At 35.8% G+C, this 22,295-nt stretch overlaps 1 protein-coding gene and 1 pseudogene across 7 annotated transcripts in view; one reads left to right on the forward strand and one right to left on the reverse strand.

Moving 5' to 3' along the window:
* LOC309605026 (serine/threonine-protein kinase MRCK alpha-like) overlaps positions 1 to 21,419 on the reverse strand; it is a 95,509-nt gene extending 74,090 nt beyond the window's left edge. For 5 of the 6 annotated variants that reach the window (XM_082340279.1, XM_082340278.1, XM_082340277.1 and 2 more), the window contains exons 1-3: positions 20,835 to 21,419; positions 14,385 to 14,490; positions 4,251 to 4,375 (exon numbers count right to left, since the gene is read on the reverse strand). In XM_082340279.1, coding sequence (XP_082196405.1) covers positions 4,251 to 4,375; positions 14,385 to 14,490; positions 20,835 to 20,875 — 272 coding nt within the window. In that variant the 5' untranslated portion in view covers positions 20,876 to 21,419. The remainder of the gene's footprint in view (positions 1 to 4,250; positions 4,376 to 14,384; positions 14,491 to 20,834) is intronic. The other variant, XM_082340280.1, reaches the window with a different exon arrangement.
* LOC309605533 (sialomucin core protein 24 pseudogene) lies at positions 15,041 to 16,093 on the forward strand (annotated as a pseudogene). The gene has a single exon. The product of its transcript is annotated as a sialomucin core protein 24 pseudogene (transcript).
* Positions 21,420 to 22,295: the final 876 nt, after the last annotated feature.

Genomic DNA, 22,295 nt, shown 5'->3' on the forward strand with positions numbered 1-22,295 from the left:
TAGCACAGGGAGATCAGCTCGGTGCTTTGTGTCCACCTGGAGGGGTGGGATAGGGAGGGTGGGAGGGAGGGAGACGCAAGAGGGAAGAGATATGGGGACATATGTAAATGTATAACTGATTCACTTTGTTATAAAGCAGAAACTAACACACCATTGTAAAGCAATTATACTCCAATAAAGACGTTTAAAAAAAAAAAACCGGTTTTAGAGGCAAGTCTCTCATCTTTTCTTTGGCTAAGTCAAAATAATCAAGAAATATTTACTAAATACTGATTATTATGTAGGCATATTAGGAAGATTGATGAAGACATATAAGACATGGTCCTTAAAAAGTGTAGGAGTCAGCACAGACTTAGCGAACTTATGGTTACCACGGGAGAAGGGTCGGGGGAGGGATAGATTGGGAGTTTGGGACACTGCTATAATTAAAATAGATAACCAACAAGGACCTACTGTATAGCACAGGGAACTCTGCTAAATATTCTGTAATAACCTAAATGGGAAAAGAATTTGAAAAAGAATAGATACATATATATGTATAACTGAATCACTTTGCTGTACACTTGAGACTAACACAACATTGTTAATCAACTATACTCCAACATAAAATGAAAACTAAAAAAAAAGTTTGGGAGTCAGGACACATGCAGTAGAGTGATTAAGAACTTGATTCTTGGGCTTCCCTGGTGGCGCAGTGGTTGAGAATCTGCCTGCCAATGCAGGGGACATGGGTTCGAGCCCTGATCTGGGAAGATCCCACATGCCATGGAGCGACTAGGCCCGTGAGCCACAATTGCTGAGCCTGCGCGTCTGGAGCCTGTGCTCCGCAACAAGAGAGGCCGCGACAGTGAGAGGCCTGCGCACCGCGATGAAGAGTGGCCCCCGCTTGCCGCAACTAGAGAAAGCCCTCGCACAGAAACGAAGACCCAACACAGCCATAAATAAATAAATAAATAAATAAATTAATTAATTAAAAAAAAAAAAGAACTTGATTCTTCAGTCATATAGAACTAGGTTCAAATCCTAGCTCACTGTTTAGCAGTTGTGTGTCTTTGGATAAGTCATTTACCCCCTCTAACTCTCTGTTATCTCAGTTATAAGATGGGAATAATAATAATACCTACCTCATAGGACTGTTGTGATAACTAAATGAGAAAACATGTGAATTTTCAGCCTAATGCCTACAACATACTATTTTTTAATCACTGTAAACTATTACTACACAGGAATGAAAATTAATGAATGAGGAGTGTTTCAAATAATGTGAATGAATTTAAACAAAGGAAAATAAAAGTTTCACTATTGAAACCCTTTCCTGATTATTAAAACATTTTCCTCATTGTCTTACACAGCTGTTTCCTCTGTCTTCTACTATTATCACCCTCATCATTATCCTTCTTTCTATTATAAAACCCAACAACTTCAATGGCCTTATTTACTAGAGATTAAATTCCCAAATTTATATTTCTAATCCTAACCTTTAAGTCATCTTTTCTAAAGCCTATTGGAAATCTCCACTCAGATATCTCAGAATGATCTCAGACTCACCAACAAACAAAAGAACAACTAAAATTGATTATATCATCCTCCCCAAAGCTGGTTCCTTCTCCTGACTTTTCTTACTTCAATGATATCACCATTTTCTTCATCTCTCCAACACAGAGTTTCAGAAATACTAATTCCTCCTCATCTCTTGCCCTTCATTTATAATTAATGAAGTCCTATAGATCCTTCTTCCATAATGTCTTCTCCATTTGTTCAGCTTCCCCCAAATTTCCTTCTATTTCATGCTGAACACCACTATGAAGAGTTACCTTCCTAATGCATCACCTCAGTCAATTCCATAACCCTTTGCACAAAAGCCTTCTCCTTCTTCTTATAAATAAATGAAGTTCTGATTCTTACCCAGTATTCATGTTAATTGTGCTGCAATAACTTTATTGGTCTTATTTCCTACTATTCTTTTATAGGAATAGTAGCACTCTTTATTGAACTCAGTGTTTTCAGAAAATGCATTCTAGTTCCACTGATGACCCCCAACTTTCTCTAGCACCCAGTCTGAAGTAATTCTCCTCTATACTCATATAGAAAAATCAGTATTTGTACAGTACATAAGACAATTTACATTTAAGTCTTGTTACTTATATCCAGCTCTGATCACATTAGTTTTTAAACTTTTAAATGTTACACTATAAGCTAGTACTTGAAGGCAAAGTACTCTATTTTACAGAGTTTTCTATCTCCTATTATACCAGAAGAATGCATTATATGTGAGGAGATACATCTAAAAAATGAACCTTATGGACCAGCCTATTACTTCAACCTCTTTTTGTAGTACCATTTCAAAGAGAAAGAGTGAAGTCTTCTGATGAGTCAATGGTGAGAAGAAAGGTCCCTGTTCCAATACAGTGTGAGCAACAAGGTCTCCTTGACCTAAAAGGTTTTCTTTCACATGAAAGAGGTATTTCATAGGAAAAGGCAGAGGGAGCAGAGCAACAGGGCCATTAGAAATGCATTCAAATGAAGTCTTATATACAGCAGTGTTTGTTTTATTTTAAAACTGTTAATTTGGCCAATGGAAACATTTAAAACACTGCATAGCACAAGCTTCCAAAACCTTGTTTTGGCATTACTTCATTTTTTAATGTACCAGATTAAAAAACCAGGAATAGCCTGAGACTTCTGACCTTTATAAGCTTGCACAGAATATCTCAGAGATATAACTTTCAAATAGGTGAGAACTCTGAGAACAGTGAGCATATCTTTTACTTTTAGCCTATTAGGTATTTAATAATTCATTATCTAATATATTAGTCCATTTCTAAATAATAGCTTTAATGCAAAGTGAATTCATTGTATTCCTGATTTCTTCTGCATATTTCACTTGAATGTGAAATGTGTAAAAAGAGTGCTTTGTAGCATCACACAAAAATTTTCATCTTCATCCTTTCTACTAAGCCTTTCCAGATAGTCCATATTTAAAGCTTCTTTACTAGAACCACTTCCCATTCCATCTGAACCCATCATGCAATCACTTGAAAAGATCAGTGGTCTAGGATGTCAGGCTTTGGCCAAATCAGTTTTGTCTTCTTTAAAGTCATTTTCTTTAACATCTTATTACAAATTTGATTCCATAATAATGGAGTTACAAAGGAAAACTCATAATGTTTGATATTATAAGCACGGCTAAAGATTAAAATGATTTTGCTTCGGAAATGTAGAGTTTATGACAAGGATCTCAATTAAATATTAATGAACCATTAACTGTACTATTTGGAACACAACCCTATTTCCACAATTTGGGCATTTTCCTTCAGATATGCACTCAACAGTCACATTCATAAGCTAAAGCTGAGTTAACATAAGAGCTCTATAGTTAAGTCAATATCAAAATACTTGAGTCATTTGGGTAAGATTACTTAAAAAGGCAGTGTTTATTCACTTATGATTTCATTTAAGAAGGAGGGTATTAAGCTGGTCTAAGTAGGAAAAAATGCTTAGAGAACAAAAATAAGAGCATGATAAACTAACATTCTCACCAAATTATTGGTCTATAGGTATCTGAAGAAACCAGTAGTTGTTTATATAAATAAAACCTCAATAACGTGCTAAAAAAGAGTCAGAAAGTTAAAAAAGTAAATATAAAAAGTTAGGCTATTTGCATTAGAAAATAAAGTCCCTGTTGGATTCTACTTTCTTCAAGTATTATAAAAATATACAGATTTTTACAAATACCAGAACAATCATTTGAGTTAATTAATATGAAAGTTACTAAGGCAGTTATCCCAAATTAAATCCTAGGGGCTTAAAGAACAGTTGATAAAACTAAACTGTAACCATTTAATGTTTTCAAAATGCCGTGTGTAAATTAGTCTAATTACAAAAAAGGTGAAAGCACATCTTCAGCTTGTAAAATATTCTCCAGGCTTTCTGTTTCTTAAAGTCATCACAAATACAGCAATTTTGATCTTAGAAAGGAACATCCATAGCTAGTGAATGAGTTTCTTCAGTTCTTTAAGGACCAACTATCTTAGGAGACAATAACATTTTCTTTTCTTAGAAAGAAATATCAGCTTCTAATGAAACTGTGTAAAAGCTGATATGGAATATTTGATGGAGTTAGAGAAAAGAGGAAAATAACAGACAACATAGAAGCACAGACCAGTAATAAATATTCCTCCTGGAATTCATACCAACTTGACTATATGGCCAAAAACTACCCACAAAAACAGATTTAAGAGAGTACTCACCACTGAATTATTTCTGTGATTTGAGCTTCCCAGTGTGCAACTGACTCCTTCTTGTCTGCTAGATCTTTTACCTCTTCTTCTAACTGCTGGTTGCATGTACTTAAGTTCTCATACAAAGTGGTAAGCTGAAAGGCAGTTTTAAGGTACTTAAAGACGTGTGACTTTTAGGAACAGGAATTCAAGGTGCTCAGATGCCTCTTGTTCAATCTGATAACTCAAAAATGCTTGTCTTTCTGATTTCCTATTATTATGCACCCTCTGGTCACTGAATTTGGAAACATCAAGTACTCTGAATTCTCCTTCTGCCTTTGCTTTTCCCATACTCCCCATGTTGAATTGGTTCCATCTGTGAACATTCTCCATTTGCCTGAAGAACTCCCCAGTTCTGTTGGTAACAACGTCTCTCATTTTTTTGTCTGAAAATATCTCTATGTCATCCTCTTTTTAAAAAAACTTATAATTTCAAGCATATACAAAAATGAACAGAAGAGTATAAGTGAATTCCCATGAGCCCATCATCACTAACTTCAACAATTATCACCTCAATGTCAATCTTATTTCATTTGTACTCCTGTCTTCTTACCCTTTCCTCCGGTATTATTCTGCAGCAAATACCAGACATCATATAATTTTATCCATATATATTTCTGTGTATATCTCTAGAAAATAAGGCTCTCTTTTTACATATAACCACAATATCATTATCATATTTAAACAAATGTAACAAGTTTCCTTACTTTATCACATAGCTAGTAATTGTTCAAATTTCCAGTTGTCTCAAAACATCAAAAGACTTAACAGTCTGTTAAATTGAATCATACCAACAAATAAACGTTAACTTAATGGTTGCTCTATCTGTTAAGTCTTTTTTACTTATAGGCTCCAGATTACTCCATTTGGGCTGCTGTAGTGGAATATCACAGTCTGAGTGGCTTAAACAAGAAACATTTATTTCTGACAGTTCTGGATGCTGGGAAGTCCAAGATCAAGGCGCCAGCAGATTCAGTGTCTGGCAAGGGCCCACTTCCTGGTTTCTAGATGGTCGTGGGAGGAGGGAGCTCTCTGGGGTCTCTTTTATAAGAGCACTAATCCTATTCATGAAGGCTCTACCTTCATGACCTAATCATCTCCCAAAGCCTATACCTCCAAATAGTACTAGGTGTCAACATCTGAACTTTGGAGGGACACAAACATCTAGTACATAGCAGTTCCCCTCCAACACTTTAATTTTTCTTGTAATTTATTTGTTGAAGAACGTATGTTGTTTGTCCTGCAGAGTTCTCTACAGTCTGAATTTTTGCCTTCATTTTTGAAAGACACTTTTTGCTGTATATAATTTTTTAGATTGGCAGTTATTTTCCTTCAGCACTTTAAAAGATGTCATTCCTTTTTATTCTGGGTTCCATTTTTTCTGTTGGAAAGACAGCTTTAAGTTTAGCTTTTGCTCCTTTGAATACAATGTGTCTTTCTTCTCTGGCTGCTTCTAGGATTTTCTTTTGTTGTTGGTTTTTAGCAATTTTTCTATAATGTGCCTAAGGGATTGAATTTCTATTTATCACCTTTAGGGTTTGTGGCACATCTTGAATTTGTGGCTAAATATTTCTCATAGGTTTTGGAAAATTATGGGCCATTAACTCTGCAAATATTGCTTCTACCACAGTCTTTCTCCTCTTCTTCTGGGAAAGCAAACATTTGTATGTCAGATCTTTTCATCATGTCCCCTATGTCTCACAGCCTCTTTTTATGTACTTCTGTCCTTTTTTCTTAATATATCTTTTAAAATGTATTATTTATTTATTTATTTAATTTATTTTTGGTTGTGTCTGGTCTTAGTCGCGGTACGCGGGATCTCTGTTGTGGTGCACAGGCTCTCTAGTTGTGGCGTGAGGGTTTTGTCTTCTCTAGTTGTGGCACGCAGGCTCCAGGGCACATGGGCTGTGTAGTTGTGGTGCGTGGGTTCCAGAGCACACGGGCTCTGTAGTTTGCGGCACATGGGCTCTAGTTGAGGTATGCAAGCTCAGTAGTTGTGGCATGCAGGCTTAGTTGCCCCACGGCACATGGGATCTTAGTTCCCTGACCAGGGATCGAACCAGCATCCCCTGCATTGTAAGGCAGATTCTCTACCACTGGACCACCAGGGAAGTCCCTGTATTTCTGTCCTTTTAGATCTATATCCAGACTTTAGTATGGAAAGTTTTTTATTTACCCCTTCCTTTCTTTGGTTCTTTCCAATCTACTGTTAAAATTTTCTGTTGGATTTTTCATTTATTTTATTTTTCACTTCTAAAGATTTCTTTGACTGTTTTGTATAGATTCCAGTTGTCTGCTGAAATTCTTCATCATGTTTATTTTCTTGAATATATCATACAGTTATTTTAAAGTTCAATTAAGAAAATTCCAACACTCAGAATTGTGTGGGTCTGTTTATACTGACTGCCTGGTTTTCTTCTCATTTATTATTTTCTTACTTTGTTTTTGCTGTTATACTTTTATGTCTTGGTTTCCTTTGGTTGTATCTCTTGGTATGCACTGTAATTTCTTACTGCATGCCACATATAGCATATGAAAATTTTAGAGATAATTTGAGGCTCTATATAATATCTTCCTCCAGAGACTGTTTACTTTTACTTCTGGTAGGCAATTAGATCAGGGATTCAATTACTTAGAGGCTGGGTTTCAGTCACTGAGAAGGCTCATCTCTCTCTGGTTCACCCTTATTTCTAAAATGTAGCCTTTTCGATGAGTTCAGTTGAAAGCTTGAATTGATTACCAAGGATCCTGCACCTTGTGGGCATTGATATTCAGTTTTTCTCTCTAAACTTGTGATACTGTGAAATATTGCGCTCAACTTCCTGGATTCTCTGCTACAGCTTTCATATCAGCAAATGCCTCAAGAGGAAAACTGGCACTGAATGCTGGGCTCATCTCTCTGTACTACTCCTTTCTAAAGGATTTGGGTCAGTAAAGTCTCGGCTGCCTTCTTATCCCTCCAGTGCCTTCCTGCAGATGAATACTTCCAGGCAGTACTGCTACAGTATTAAAAACATTTTTTTTAAAGTCCAGCTTTATAGCTCCTCTTGGTGAGGTGGTAGGTATGATGTAACCTAATCTGTCACAGAAGCAAAAATTCTTGTTTATTTAGTTTTTAAAAGTTCATGATAAAATATTTGCATATAATTTTTATTTCATGGCTACATTTTTCTGATAAATGGTCTCAATCTGCTATTAGTTATTACTATTCCTTTCTGATATATTTGTAGAGATATTGTGTCAGTTTTCTTTTTGATTACTCAGCTTGAAGGAGATGAATTTTTCCTACAAGAATTATTTATAGGTTTGTGAAGATGAGGGGCCATGTGATGGTTAAATTTATGAGTCAACTTGATGGGGTCACAGGGTGCCTAGACATTTGGTCAAACATTCTGGTTGTGTCTTTGAAGGTGTCTCTGGGTGAGATTAACATTTGAATTGATTGACTAAATAAAGCAGATTACCTTCCTAATGTGGATGGTTCCCATTCAATCAGTTGAACGCCTGAATAGAAAAAAAGGCTGACCTTAGTAAGAGGGAACGCCTCCTGCCTGACTTGCTTTCAAGCTGGGACATTGGATTCTGTCCTTGGTCTCTTACTGAAACAGTGGCTCTTCCTGGGTCTGACATAAGAAACTAGTGCTATGATTTACATCAGAGAATGTTTTGCCTATGTTCTCTTCTAGGAGATTTATGGTATCATGTCTTAATATTTAAGTCTTCAAGCCATTCTGAGTTTATTTTTGTGTATGGTGTGAGGGAGTGTTTTAACTTCATTGTTTGATATGCAGCTGTCCAGCTCTCCCAACACTACTTGCTGAAGAGACTGTCTTTTCTCCATTGTATAGTCTTGCCTCCCTTGTCGAAGATTAATTGACCATAGGTGTGTGTCGGTTTATCTCTGGGCTCTCTATTCTGTTCCACTGATCCATAGGTCTGTTTTTGTCAGCCAATACCAAGCTGTTTTGATTACTGTACTTTGTAGTATTGTCTGAAGTCTGAGAGGATTATGTCTCCAGCTTTGTTCTTTTTCCTCAGGATTGCTTTGGCAATTCTGTTTTTTGGTTTTTGTTGTGGTTCCATATAAATTTTAGGAATATTTGTTCTAGTTCTGTAAAAAATGACATGGGTAATTTGACAGAGATCACATTAAATCTGTAGACTATTTTGGGTAGTATGGCCATTTTAACAATATTAATTCTTCCAATCTAAGAGCATGGGATATCTTTCCATTTCTTTGAATCATTTTCAATTTCCTTTATCAATGTTTTATAGTTCTTGGCATATAAGTCTCTCACCTCCTTGGTCAGGTTTATTCCTAAGTGTGTTTGTTTGATTTTTTATTGATGCGATTTTAAAAGGGATTGTCTTTTCACTTTCCCTTTCTGAGATTTCATTGTTAGTGTAAAGAAATGTAACTGATTTCTGTATGTTAATCTTGTATCCTGCTACCTTGCTGAATTCGTTTACCAGTTCTAGTAGTTTCTGTGTGGAGTCTTTAGGGTTTCTTATATATGGTATCATGTCATCTGCATACAATGACAACTTTACCTCTTCCCTTCCAATTTGGATACCTTTTCTTTCTTTTTCTTGTCTGACTGCTGTGGCTAGGATTTCTAATACTATGTTGAACAGAAGTGGTAAGAGTGGGCATCCTTGTCTTGTTCCAGATTTTAGCAGAAAGGCTTTCAGCTTTTCACCTTTGAGTATTATGTTGGCTATGGGTTTGCCATAAATAGCTTTTATATGCTGAGATATGTTCCCTCTATACCCACTTTGGAAAGAGTTTTTATCATGAATGGATGTTGAGTTTTATCAAATGCTTTTTCTGCATCTATTGAGATGATCATGTAGTTTTTGTCTTTTCTTATGTTGATGTGGTTTATCACACAGACTGATTTGCATATGTTGAACCATCCATGTAACCCTGGGATGAATCCAGCTTGCTCATGGTGTATGATCCTTTTTATGGTTGTTGGATTCGGTTTCCTAATATTTTGTTGAGGATTTTTGCATCTATATTTATCAAAGATATTGGCCTGTAATTTCCTCTGCCAATAAATTGGACAAACTAGAAGAAATGTACAAGTTTTGCCAACTCCCTAATCTAAGTTCATCTGGAATTCTCCTAATGACCCAGGGTTTTTCTGGTGTGTGTTTTTAACCTGTACTTCCATGGGAGATAGGCAGTTTTTGCAAAAGTCACAATGCAAAGTTTCATTTCTTCCCCTCTGCCGAAAGACAAATGACTTTATGCATTCCCCATTTAATCCTATCCTCAACCTCATGGTCTTCTGAGAAAGAAAAAGGGTCAGAGAACCTGTCACTACCAATGCACATCGCTATCTGCCTATTGAGAACAAGGAATTTACATTTTGTACTCCAGGGTGTGCTATTTACCTCTAAAAATGTATTTTACCAGCTATGTTCTTTTTATAGGTTTATTAAGGTATAATTTACATACTATAAAATTCACTCATTATAACACTTATGGTTTGATGATTTTTAGTAAATTTAAACATTTGTGCAATAATCACCACTATCTGGTTTGGGAATACTTCCAATACCTGAGAAATTTCCCTCAAGCTGGTTTGCAGTCAATCCTGGCTTCCACCATGAGTTCTAGGCATCACTGATCTATTTTCTGTGTCTATAGTTTTGCCTTTTCTAGAAACGTAATATCAGTGAAATCATACAATATATAGTTTTTTGTATCAGGCTTTTTTCACTTATCGTATTATTGAGGTTCAACCACAGTGTTGCACATATCAGGAACTAACTCCTTTTTATAGCAGGGTAGTATTCTATTACATGGATATTAGTACACTTTATTTATCTGTTCACTACTTGATGAACATTTGTATTATTTCCAGTTATTTGTTATTATGAATAATGATGCTATGAACATTCATATACAAGTTTCTAAAGGGACTATGTTTTTAATTCTTCTGAATTTCCAAGTTATAGGGTAAGTGTATGCTTAACTTTTTGAGAAATTTCAAAACTGTTTTCTGAAGTAGTTATACCATCTTCCACTTCTACAAGCAGTGTAGGAGTTTCAGTTCCTCCATATCCTTGCCAACAGCTGGTATGGTCACTGATTGATTAATTAACTCTTGAGCCTGTACAACAGTATGTTACCATGGTTTAACTTGCATTGTTCCTAATGACTAATGATAGTGAACATCTTTTCACGTGCTTAGTTGTTATTCATATATCTTCTTTCATGAAATGTCTTTTCAATTTTTCCCCCGTTTCTTTCCATTGGGTTGTTTGTATTATTTCTTATTACTGAGCTTTAAGAGTTCTTTAGACATTGCAAATATAAGTCTTTTATCAGATAAATTACTTGAAAATCTTTTCATCTATATATGTCTTTTCATTTTCTTAATGTTGTCTTTAAATTTAGACGAGGTCCAATTTATAATTATTTTTCTATCAAGGGTTGTGCTCTGTGTCATATCTACAAAATCTCTGACTAACCCCAAATCACAAAGATTTTCTCCTATGCTTACCTCTTATATTTCAGTTTATGATCCACTTTGAATTAATTGTATATGCTATGAGGTAAGGATCTAAGTTAATTTTTTACACATAGATATCCAATGATTCCAGCACCATTTGTTGAAAAGATTGTCTTTTTCCCACTGAATTGCCTTGGCACTTTTGCTGAAAATCAATCAACCATAAATATGATGTCTTATTTTTGGACTCTCTACTCTTTTCCATTATGCCAATGTTACCATCTTTTGATTACTAAAGATTTACAGTAAGTTTCAAAATTCTGTAGTGTAAATCCTCCAACTTTTGTACACCTTGCCTCCCCACCCCCGCCAAATATTTTTGCTATTGTAGATCGTCTGTATTCCCATATAAATTTAAGGATAGGCTTGCCAATTCTAACAAAAAAGCCTACCAAAATTTTGATAGTGATTTCCCCAAATCCATAGATAGATCTATTAGGAGAGAACTGCAGTCCTAACAATATGCAGTATATCTCTCCATTTGTTTAGATATTCCTTAATTTATCTCAGTAATGTTTTGTAGTTGTCTTCCTTTGGTTAACTCTGGGAGCTCTGAAATGACTGTTTTCAAAAACTGTGTCCACTTTGAAACTTTTTTTTTCTTGAGCGGATTCATCAATCTCTTCATGTTAGCATAGCCAGAAGTCTACAAGCTATTTTGGAGAATGTGTTTTTTGCAGATGCAGTGTCTTCACTAATTCCTACAACACATCCTTTTCTGATCACCACTGCTTTTGACTTCCAATTAATCTGTGATTGGGGTTTCAGCTGGAGATTTGCAAGAAGAGGAGGAAATACAGATTTTTGCACTGTCATGTTACAGTGGTTAAAAGGAGTCTTAAATAGATGTGTTTAGTATTTGTCAGGAAAAGTTAATCTTTTCATTCTTACTGAATAAAAGCACCGGGCTCTGGAGCCAGACTACCTGTGTTCCAATCCCATCCTGCCACTCCCTAGTTTTGAGATTACGAGAGTAGCTTAATCTCCCTTTGCCTCAATTTCCTCATCTGTAAAATGGTAGGAACAATAGGGTATACCTCACAGAGTTATTGTGAGAATTATATGGTTTATATAAAGTAACTCAGGAGAGGGCCTGCACAAAGTAAATTCTACCTAAGTATTACTTCATTTTGCATGTTTGGGAATGAGAAGGTTTTACTATTTGTAAATTGACATATCTGGCTTATGATAATTATAAGACTACATAGGAATATGGAAAAATGCTCATGTTTTAAATGAAACAGCAGATTAGAAAATAAAATGTATATATGACTGAAATTATGTAGTAATACATATACAACCAAACCTGAAAAGGAACATATAAAAGTAAGATAGTTGTTTCGTGTTGATGAAATCATAGGTAACTTTTATGTTGAATATTTTCCATATTTTGTGTCATTTTGCTTTTATGTAAAATAATTATTTAAAAACAAGACACAAATGATAATATTTTCTTACTGGAAACCATTTACTTCTACTCCTTGGCATATATGGCTAATTTTACTTGCAATAAGTTACCTTTAATAGAAACTTTGAATACAGACTTCTGAAAATATCAACAAACTTTTTTCTACTTCCTTTTTAATTGTTATTTTTGAAGTTAAAAAATCTGACTATGAGAATCTATTAGTTATATAAGTTTCAAAATTAACATACTAATTGCTTTTTGGTTTCTATATCTGAAGTTCTGTTGAGAAGGAATTCGGTTCTCTTCAAGCAGGTTCCCAATGGAACAGTTGTTGTAGCAATGGCAAAGGTATTCTTTGGTTATCCCTCTTGGGGAAAATACCCAATTCAACCAAACCAAAAAATGAGTAAATGGAAAGAAACAGTGAAGATGTGCAGTTAGGTGGACTGACAGAGAAGTAAAGCTGAATACAAGGAGCAAAAATAGAGAAGAGGTTCAAATGGAAGAAGACCCAGACCCTCCCCTATTTCTCCAGAAATAAACATTTCCTTGTTATCATTTGTCACTGAATACTTGCCAACCATATGATTTGCTCTCAAAGTTCTGTTCACATCCTTTACCACATCTTCAATTTAGCAAGACAAGGTAATATTCTATTTTTTATAAAATTAGGAGATAGGCTTTTATTTTTATCCTTCAGATCTCATCAAAATCAAAAGAGTATTATTTAAAAATTATTTCTAAAGATGTATTTCTGGTAAACTTGCCAGAACTTTATGGTTAATAATGAAATGAAACCAAGGTGTGAATACAAGATTTGATCTACATTCGATTTGATTATATCACAATTCAATTTTTCTTAAACTATAATACCATCTTTTACTAGGTAATTTGCTTATAAACTCTACATGAAGTGGCCTTCTAGAGTTTAATTATATTTCTTACCTCAAGGTAACTCTTAACAGAATCTTAAAATTCTGTCTGGTAGACAGAAATGATGTTTAATTTCATAGTCATATTGTTTAAGCCTGTTAAATAACAATTATGTGACCTATTTGGATAAAGTTTAAATACTGTTAGTTGTATTTTAGTGGAAATAACTAAGAGTTATACAATAATGTTCATACAGTATTCATAGTTTAAAAAATAATTTATACTACTTACTATTTGGCCACTTTCCACAGTGTTTGTGTGCATCCGCTTTGTAATTACAAAATAAACTAACAGAGTTCTTTCTCAAGTAGTTTGCAACCAAACAAGCAAAATCATTTTTAAATGCTTAGAAAACTGAATAATCATTGGGAAAATAGTGACAGAAATAAAAAGAAATATAGAACACAATGGAAAATTGAGATAGAATGAATGAAAAGTCTCTCTTTTATGACTATTTAGCCATTGTCTTTCAATGTGTTACTGAAATGACTATTAATTGAACATAATACTTTTACTGCAGGAAAATCCTTGAACTCATTACAAAGCACAATTATCCAAACCTTATTACTTAAAAGTAAGTAAAACTATTAAAACTGCTGATTAATATTAGGATTTTTACAGCTGTTAACAACTGGGACAAGAAATGCAGAATGATGTCAGTTCAAGAAATCTGAGATACTAAATGGAAAAAGATTCCTTTAAGTATTTACAATGTTGTTCATAAATCTAGCTGTTTTAATCTAGGTTTAACCTATGGTTCAGCTCTTTATTCAAGCTGTAGAGTTTATAGGCAGAGTTGGTTTCTTTGGCTTCTTAACTACCAATGGTATTACTTCTAGCTATTATCAGTTCTCTATCATGAATATGACATCAGAACTGTCAAAATTTCTCTAGTTTGGCTTAATTGTTCCTGTTCTTGCCAAAGACGGGCCTTAACTTAGCCATGACAAAGTAAGTGATTAATAGTAAAAGAGAGATGGAAAGTGAAATAAAGAACAGGGGCTCAAAAAATAAATGGGACAAAGAATAAGACGAGGTAAGCCAAGTCCTCTCTCCAAGAAGACTCCTGTACAGATTGGTAAAATGAAAAATTGCCTGTACACAGAAGCAATCCTTGTGTTTAGGAGGAATATTAAATTTAAAAAGGTACACCAAATATAAAATTATATCTATAATTTCTATGATAGTGCTGAACATCTAGCACGTATCAATGAATATCAATGAGATTAAATCACTCACCTTATCAAGCTCACTTGTCAGTTTTTTATTTTCTTCCATTAATAACACTTTTTCTCGTTCATACTGTTGTTTGAACTCATTTTCAAATTCTTCCCTTTCACTTTGACTAATACAATGCAAAATATAAAAGGAAAGAAAGGAATTGAATTAAAGGTAAAATAATGGTATCCCAGATTGGCTATTGTATCATATGCCTTATTCTGAAAAGCCACTTATATCTCAATTGCTCCAAATCCCAAACATTTCCCTTAAAATTAGGAAGTCACAATCATTTCCTTTTAATTAATAGATAGATCTGTCTGCTTAATAATATCTATTTTGTTCTTCATTTGAAAACCTGAGGAAGACATCCTGATTACGCTCACCTTATTCAGTTGTATATATGGTAGAAAGCATGGGAAAATGAGGAAGCTAGGGGAAAAGGAGGGTATAGGGACCGCAATACAATTGCTTACACTCAGCTCTAGATTGCATAGAAAATTCAACTTACGCTTCCAACAGTTCTCTCAACACACTCAGCCCGTCCTTCCGTTACTCCTGCCTTCCTTCTTCCCTTCTTCCCTACGTACCTACCTATCTACACATACAAACATACATACAATATTATAAAACTTATTTAAAACTATAGTTCTAACGGACAGAACTGATTCACCCTTAGGGGTAAACACAGTTCTAACGAACTTTTCAAAAACCTCCAAAGGGAGGAGTCTGGGAGGCGGCGCCGCAGGGGACAGAGGGACGGACGGGCTCAAAAGGCCAGCGCGGAGGCCGCGATACTGGCGCTGCCCCGCCCGCTGCTTTTGGCCGCCGGCTGCCTGGCCGAGCTCTTTGTGACGGGCGCGGCTCAGAACACTACGCTGGCCCCGAACGTGACGCCACCCTCGGCTTTACCGGCTACCACCAGGACAAACCCCGGTGCCGCCGCCGCTCCGCCGGGCACCACTCCAGCACCAGAAATCTGTGAAAGCTGCAACAACGGGGTTTCCTGTTTTGATGCTAATGCTGCTAACACTACCTGCTTTTGGATAAAATGCAAAGGTAAAGGCTACTGTTCAGATAATTCAACAGTTCGTGATTGCAAGGTGGTGAACAGCACAGAATTCTGTCCTGCGTCCACTGCCACACCATTGCCAACCAATTCTACAGCTAAAACCACAACTCTGCCTTCCTCTTCTACAGCTTCCACCACAGCTACTACATCAGGTACAACTGATACCACTTTAACTCCGACTTCACAACCTGCGCGGAAGTCTACCTTTGATGCAGCCAGTTTCATTGGAGGAATTGTCCTTGTCTTGGGTGTGCAGGCTGTAATTTTCTTTCTCTATAAACTCTGCAAATCTAAAGAATGAAACCACCACACTGTGAACAGACTCGCTAAATTAACAAGACCTGCTGTGTAACTCACTGAGACCAAAATATTATCTTTCAAGATGTCCCACATGGAAGACGCTGTTCTAGGATCTTTAATTTTTCAGAGGATGCATATAGGAGCATTGGCCTTGAAGAAAAATCAGTTAAATCATTTTGCTCAACGGGAATATTTAAAATATTCTGCACGAATCCTGGTGGCTGTCTTCTTTTATTTTAAATGTCTGCAGCTGTGGGATTATGTCCTCTCTTCTTGACATGCCAAATGTAACTCTGTAAGTGATGGAAAACATTGTCCTGCGCAGACAACCTCATGACCCTTTTGGCAATATCAATGTAGTCGTTTCAAAGCCTGAAAGCTCCATTCTTTTCATCCTAACTCAGGATGTAGTTTAGCGACCAGAATTGAGAAGAACGTGCCAAATGAGCATCTATCAGGTGGATTTTGGGCTATCATTTCAAAAGTGGAATAAATTGATAAATTTAGTATCCTTAGAGTAGAATTTAGTGCTTGATAAGTTATTTTTTCTACATTAGAAAACAGATGCCACACAGGGAATTACATTCCAGATTTAAAGAAATCAATGGAAAGGATACAAAACATTAAAGTGTAGCAGGTTATTGTTCATACTTGTAAAGCACCTTATATCATTGAGAAAATAAAAAACAGTGCCTTAAAAGACAAAAAGACAAAAAAAAAAAAAAAAGAAACAACAACAAAAATCTCCTAAGGGAGAAAGGGGAATCAGTTTTTGAATACTGAGTTGAAGTGCAAAGAAAGAGGCTTATCTACAGCAGTATGATGGAGGATGTTAGTTAGCAGCAAATGAATTTCAATGTGAAGCAGTTCTGGGTAATTTTATGATTGCTTCCAAGTCAATACACGACATAAGTAATGGCTGATTTTAAAAATATAATCTTAAAAATCCCTTTCTCACTAAATTATTGAATATAAATTAAATTATAATTTAAATGATAACTTCTAGGAAAATAACCCTCCTGTGTCCAAACAAATGTGTCCCTTTCCTTCTTATCTATAATCAAAATGTGAAATTTAGTTATGTTTAGGAATCTTTCTTGATTCAGAAGCAACTCCAAACAACAAACAACAATGAAAAAAATACAAAAAATTACAAAGAAGCATCCTTTCAGAAAAATAAGTATATGAATAAATTGAGTAAAATTTCTGTATACAACCATTTTTGTTTTTTCCCATTAGCATTAAACAAAACTTAAGTCTCTCTCATACTGAAACAAAATAAACAAACTCTTCCCTAAACTCTACGTCACACTTCATTCTCCACTTTCCTTGTCTTCCCGTTCACTGGCAACCACCCTGAAATCTTGAGAGTTTGCCGTATCCACTTCCTCACTGCCTAAATTTTCCTCCCTGTGCCAAAATCTGACTTCTGCTGCCACCACCTCAAAAAAACTGTTGTCCCAAAACTCATTATTGTCCCAACTGTTATTTTATCCAATCTACTGGCTACCTTTGACAGTGTTGTCCATTCCCTCCCTCTTGAAATGTTGTCCTCCCTTGGCTTCAGTGATACCCACTTTCTTGATTTTCAGCCTACATTTAGACTGTTCAGCTGTCTTTGTGAGCCCCCCACCCCCTCTTTCCTCTGCGTAAATGCCAATGCTCCCAGGTATTCTGTCACAGGTGCTCAACTTTTTTTTTTTTTTACACATTTTCCCTGAGCTCTCTCATCCATTATACCACCTATTTCAATTATCATCCATTATGCTGACAAACTCTGAATCTACATCTGAAGCTTTTCTGGGCTTCAAATTGCTGACTTGATATCTCCCCAAAGTCGTCTCCCAAGCACCTCAAATTCAACATGCCCGACCCTAACAACAGAAAAACAAGTTCCCAACACCCCACGTACCTTCCCCTGCGATCATACACTCTACTTATTCTTCTCTTACTACAGGAGAAAAATGTAGCTAAGGTTGCTCTTTGCTTATGCGCCTGCTCAAGTACACTTTTCTCCTCTCTGTCCTGAATCATCTACTGGTACTTTCTATCAGATTACAAGCATGGTGTTATTTTTGAGATAAATTTCTCCTCCAGTTATTATCTCGTTGCTTTTATTATATGCTTGCTCTTACAATTGCTCTCCTTCAAGTCTTTGGATCCATTATGGGGTTTCTGCCCACTACTGTTCCACTGAAATTGTTCTCATCAAAGTCACCAATGACATTCATATTGGTAAACTCAACTATCAATTACATGGTCCTCATCTTATTTGATTTAGACCTCATCTAATTTAACAGGTAGACAGATTTGATATGCATTCATCATAACACCAAATCTGGACACCAAATTTGCACACCAAATTTGCCTGGTCATCTTCCCATCATTCTTACCACTCTTTCTCTCTCCACTTGGCTGTTCCTTCCTCATTTCCAAACTTCTAAAGAGTGGAGTGCTCCAGGCTGCAGTCCTAGGACTTCTTTTCCATCTGTATTCATTCACTAAGTGATCTCATCTAGTCTCACCCCTTTAAATATCATGTGAATGATAAATACTCCCAGGATTGTATCTCCAGCCCTGAAATCCAGACTAGTCTGTATGATGACCTACTTGACATTTCCACCGGGATGCCTAAAAAGCACCTCAAACATAATTTGTTTAAAATGAGCTCCTGATATTCCCATCCCCAAAATGCTTCTTCTGTAGTTTTCCTCTCTAAATGGTAACTATATTCTCATAATTGCTAAGGCCAAAAACTGTAGCATCATCCTTGATTTTTCCTCTTTCTTTCTTACCCCATATCTAGTCTATCAGCAAATATCATTATTTTTACCTTTTAAAGAAACTGGAATTTGAACATTTTTCACAGCCAATTCTGCCACCACCCTAGGCCCAATCCACCATTATCTTTTGCCTGGATGATTGCAACAGCCTTCTAAATGGTTTCACTGCTTTTTCTCTTATCTAGTTCAGACTTTTCTTAATCTAGTAGTCAGAATAATCCTGTTAAAACACAAGTCAGTATTTGTCCGTTTTCCACTCAAAATCCTGCAATGCTGCCCTGCCATGGTTTTACTGAGAGTAAAAAATTGTAAGTCACTGAACATGACTTACAAAGCCTTACACGATCTGGCCCCCATTACCTCTCATATGTACCTCTCACTATTCTCTCCCCTTAAATCTGCTTCATCCACATTGGCCTCTTTTTTAGTATTATTATTTTAATAGACTTTATTTTTTAGAAAGGTTTTAAGTTCATAGCAATACTGAGAGGAAAATACAGAGATTGCCCATATACTGAGAGTGGTGCATTGGTTACTATTGATGAACCTACATTTGACACATCATTATCACTAAAACGTCACAATTTACATTAGGTTGTATAATGACATATATCCCCTATCACAGTTTCATACAGAGTAGTTTCACTGCCCTAGAAATCCTCTGTACCCGGCCTATTCATCCCATCCTCCTCCCAATCCTTGCAACCACTGATCGTTTTACTATCTCCATAGTTTTGTCTTCCCATTATTTATTTATTTATTTTTTAAAACATTCTGGTCTATGGAGGATGTGTTTTTGTTTTGTTTTTTTAAATTTTATTTATTTATTTATTTATGGCTGTGTTGGGTCTTTGTTTCTGTGCGAGGGCTTTCTCTAGTTGTGGCAAGCGGGGGCCACTCTTCATCGCGAGGCGCGGGCCTCTCACTATCGCGGTCTCTCTTGTTGCGGAGCACAGGCTCCAGACGCGCAGGCTCAGTAATTGTGGCTCACGGGCCCAGCTGCTCAGCGGCATGTGGGATCTTCCCAGACCAGGGCCCGAACCCATGTCCCCTGCATTGGCAGGCAGATTCTCAACCACTGCACCACCAGGGAAGCCCCCATTATTTTTTTTAACAGACTTCTTGTTCCTCATGTAAAATGTTCTTCTCATACATCTGTATAGATATCTCCCCCACTTTCTTCAGTCCTTACTGAGAAATCACCTTCTCAGTATAATTTTCCCTGGTTATTTCATTCATATATATATGTATATTTAAAATTTAATTTTCCCCCTTAATGCTTCATAGCCCCCATCCACTGCCTTATTTTTTGTTCTTAGAATTTATCATTACCTATATATTACCTATCCTATATCATTACCTATATATTCTGTATTTTACTTCTTTCATTTACATTTTGCTTATAGTCTTTCACCATAATTAAAGGAAAGCTCCATAAGGAGAGAGAATTTTTATCTGTTCACTGTTATGCCTCCAGGGCCTACAGCAGTGCTTTCACAGAGCAGGTTCTAAAAATTTTTGCTGAACGAACAGACCAAACTGAATTAAACTTAGCCTTCCAATATAAGTTGAGAATGACAATAACATACATTCAGTTACCTAAAGCCTAGAAACTTGAGTATCACTGATAATTTCTCCTGCTTCTACTTTCTCATATCTGGTTATCATGTCATCCAGGTTCTGTCTTCTCGGTAGACCTTCTGAATCCATAAACTTCTCTCCATCTTCACTATCGTATCTAAGGTCCAGCCACCTCATCTCTCATGGCTAGATTACTATCTGCAGTCTGCTCCTTCCAATCCATTCTCTAAACAGTAGCAAAAGTGGTCTTTCAAAAATGTAAATATTGATATAATCATGTAATTTTCCTTCAGTGGTCTTACAACTGTTTTCCTTTCTAGTCTCATTTCTCACCACTCATCTTTCTTTTTATGCTTCCACCATAATGAACAGCTTTCATTTTCTGAATGTGCCATGCTACCCTTTTCCTCTAGATCTTGGCAAATTCTGCTAACCTTTGCCTGGACACTCTTCCACAGCTATATATTTCGTATATCTTTGGTCTTAACTCAGAAATAATTTTGTCCAAAAAACCTAGACACACTAAAGTTATCTTTTGTGCCTCTTCTACGGGTGTTCCTATACTTATCCCATTTGCTTTCCTATGATGCTGTAATATAATTTTCTGTTTACCAATCTTGACTTTTTGGTCTTCTTGAGAACTGGAATATGTTTATTGCCATATATCTCCAGTCCTGGACACCGAACAGGTATTCAATAAATAATTATTAGAGGAGTAAATAACTTGATTCTTACCTCTCTCTCCTGGTTTTTTCCAATTTGTCTTTCAAAATCATAATTTCTTTGTTGAGAGCAAGTTGCTGGCCTTCTGAATCATGCAGTTCTTTCTTCAGATTTTTAATTTCATTTGCATGTATTCCTTCTCTCTTGGACAATTCTTCTTCATAAAAGATACTTTTCTTTTCCAAATCAGTCTTTAGTTTGGTTATTTCTTGCTGATGTTCTATGCTGCATACTCCTGGTGAGTAACTAATTTGTTTTTGCTATAGAAGTAATAATAAAAGATTAGTTAATCTGTAAGAATAATAAAATATTAACTAATAACTCTTTCTACAATATAAAGAACTGTTCATATAACTGAATATTATTTTTGTATATTATTACATAAAAATAATACTTTCTTTATTCAGGCTATTAACCTTTTGCCTGCCATATGTTGCCAATATTTTTCTTTTTTTTTTTTTTGCCAATATTTTTCTAAGTGTGTATTCCTTTATTGCTGTATTTTACAGTCTTCTTCACACCAAGATTAAATATTTATCTGTATTTTCTGCTGGTACTTATATAATTATTTGTTTTACATTTAAATATCTAATTTATATATAATATTGTTGGTGTACGGAGTGAAGGAAAAATCTAACTGCATCCTATTTCTGATGTGGAACTAATAAAAGGTTATAAATACATTTGTATCTTTAAAAGATGAACTTGGGGGAGGAGTGCTAGAGCTAGAATGCACAAAAAGAAAAGGGAGGAAGAAGGCTTCTGCAGTGGTCCGGGGAGAAATGACAAAGGTCTAATCTAACATCTTTGTATCTATTCTAGAAAAAAATGATACATCTCTTCACATTTAGGTAGGGCTTTAAGAGGGGAAATTTGGTTGAAAGACATCTTTTTAGAAATGAGGTTGAAATATACTCTTGGTATCAGTGAGAAAGGAAAATGTAATGTCCAAAGGTTCTTCCAGGTAGCAGCTCAGGTAAACAGAAGCATACAGAGGTTATGACTATAAGATTTCCTGAGTAACTTTTCTATTACTTTGTTACATGCTATTTTCCCAGGTGATCCACAATAAAACTTTTAAAACTCAAAGAACCTATAAGCTTATGTTTAGTGACAACAAGGAATCAAGATCTGGAGGACACTGTATCCTTTTTTGAAGTCAGTATTAAGGGCAGGAAAACTGGTAACAGTCCTTGATTTAAAGTCCAAAGAAAACTATGCTAGCTTTTCACATTTGAGGTCTATAATTTAAAAAAAAATAAAAAATAGGCATCAACGTGGGCCTGAGAAATGTTTCTGGGATAGTCACTGTAATGTTAACCATTTACTCAAAACTGCTTATGAAGTGCCTACCATAAGCAGGACCCAGATTTTCCAGTGGTTTCTGAGTCAGCCTGACATGCAAAGCTCGGCGGAAACTGGGAAGAGCCATGTCAAGTCATGTTGTTGCTCTTATGCAACTCCATGAAAATG

Source organism: Balaenoptera borealis (genome assembly GCF_965194805.1).
Source record: "Balaenoptera borealis genome assembly, chromosome: 1".
In the NCBI taxonomy this organism is placed as follows: Eukaryota; Metazoa; Chordata; class Mammalia; order Artiodactyla; family Balaenopteridae; genus Balaenoptera; species Balaenoptera borealis.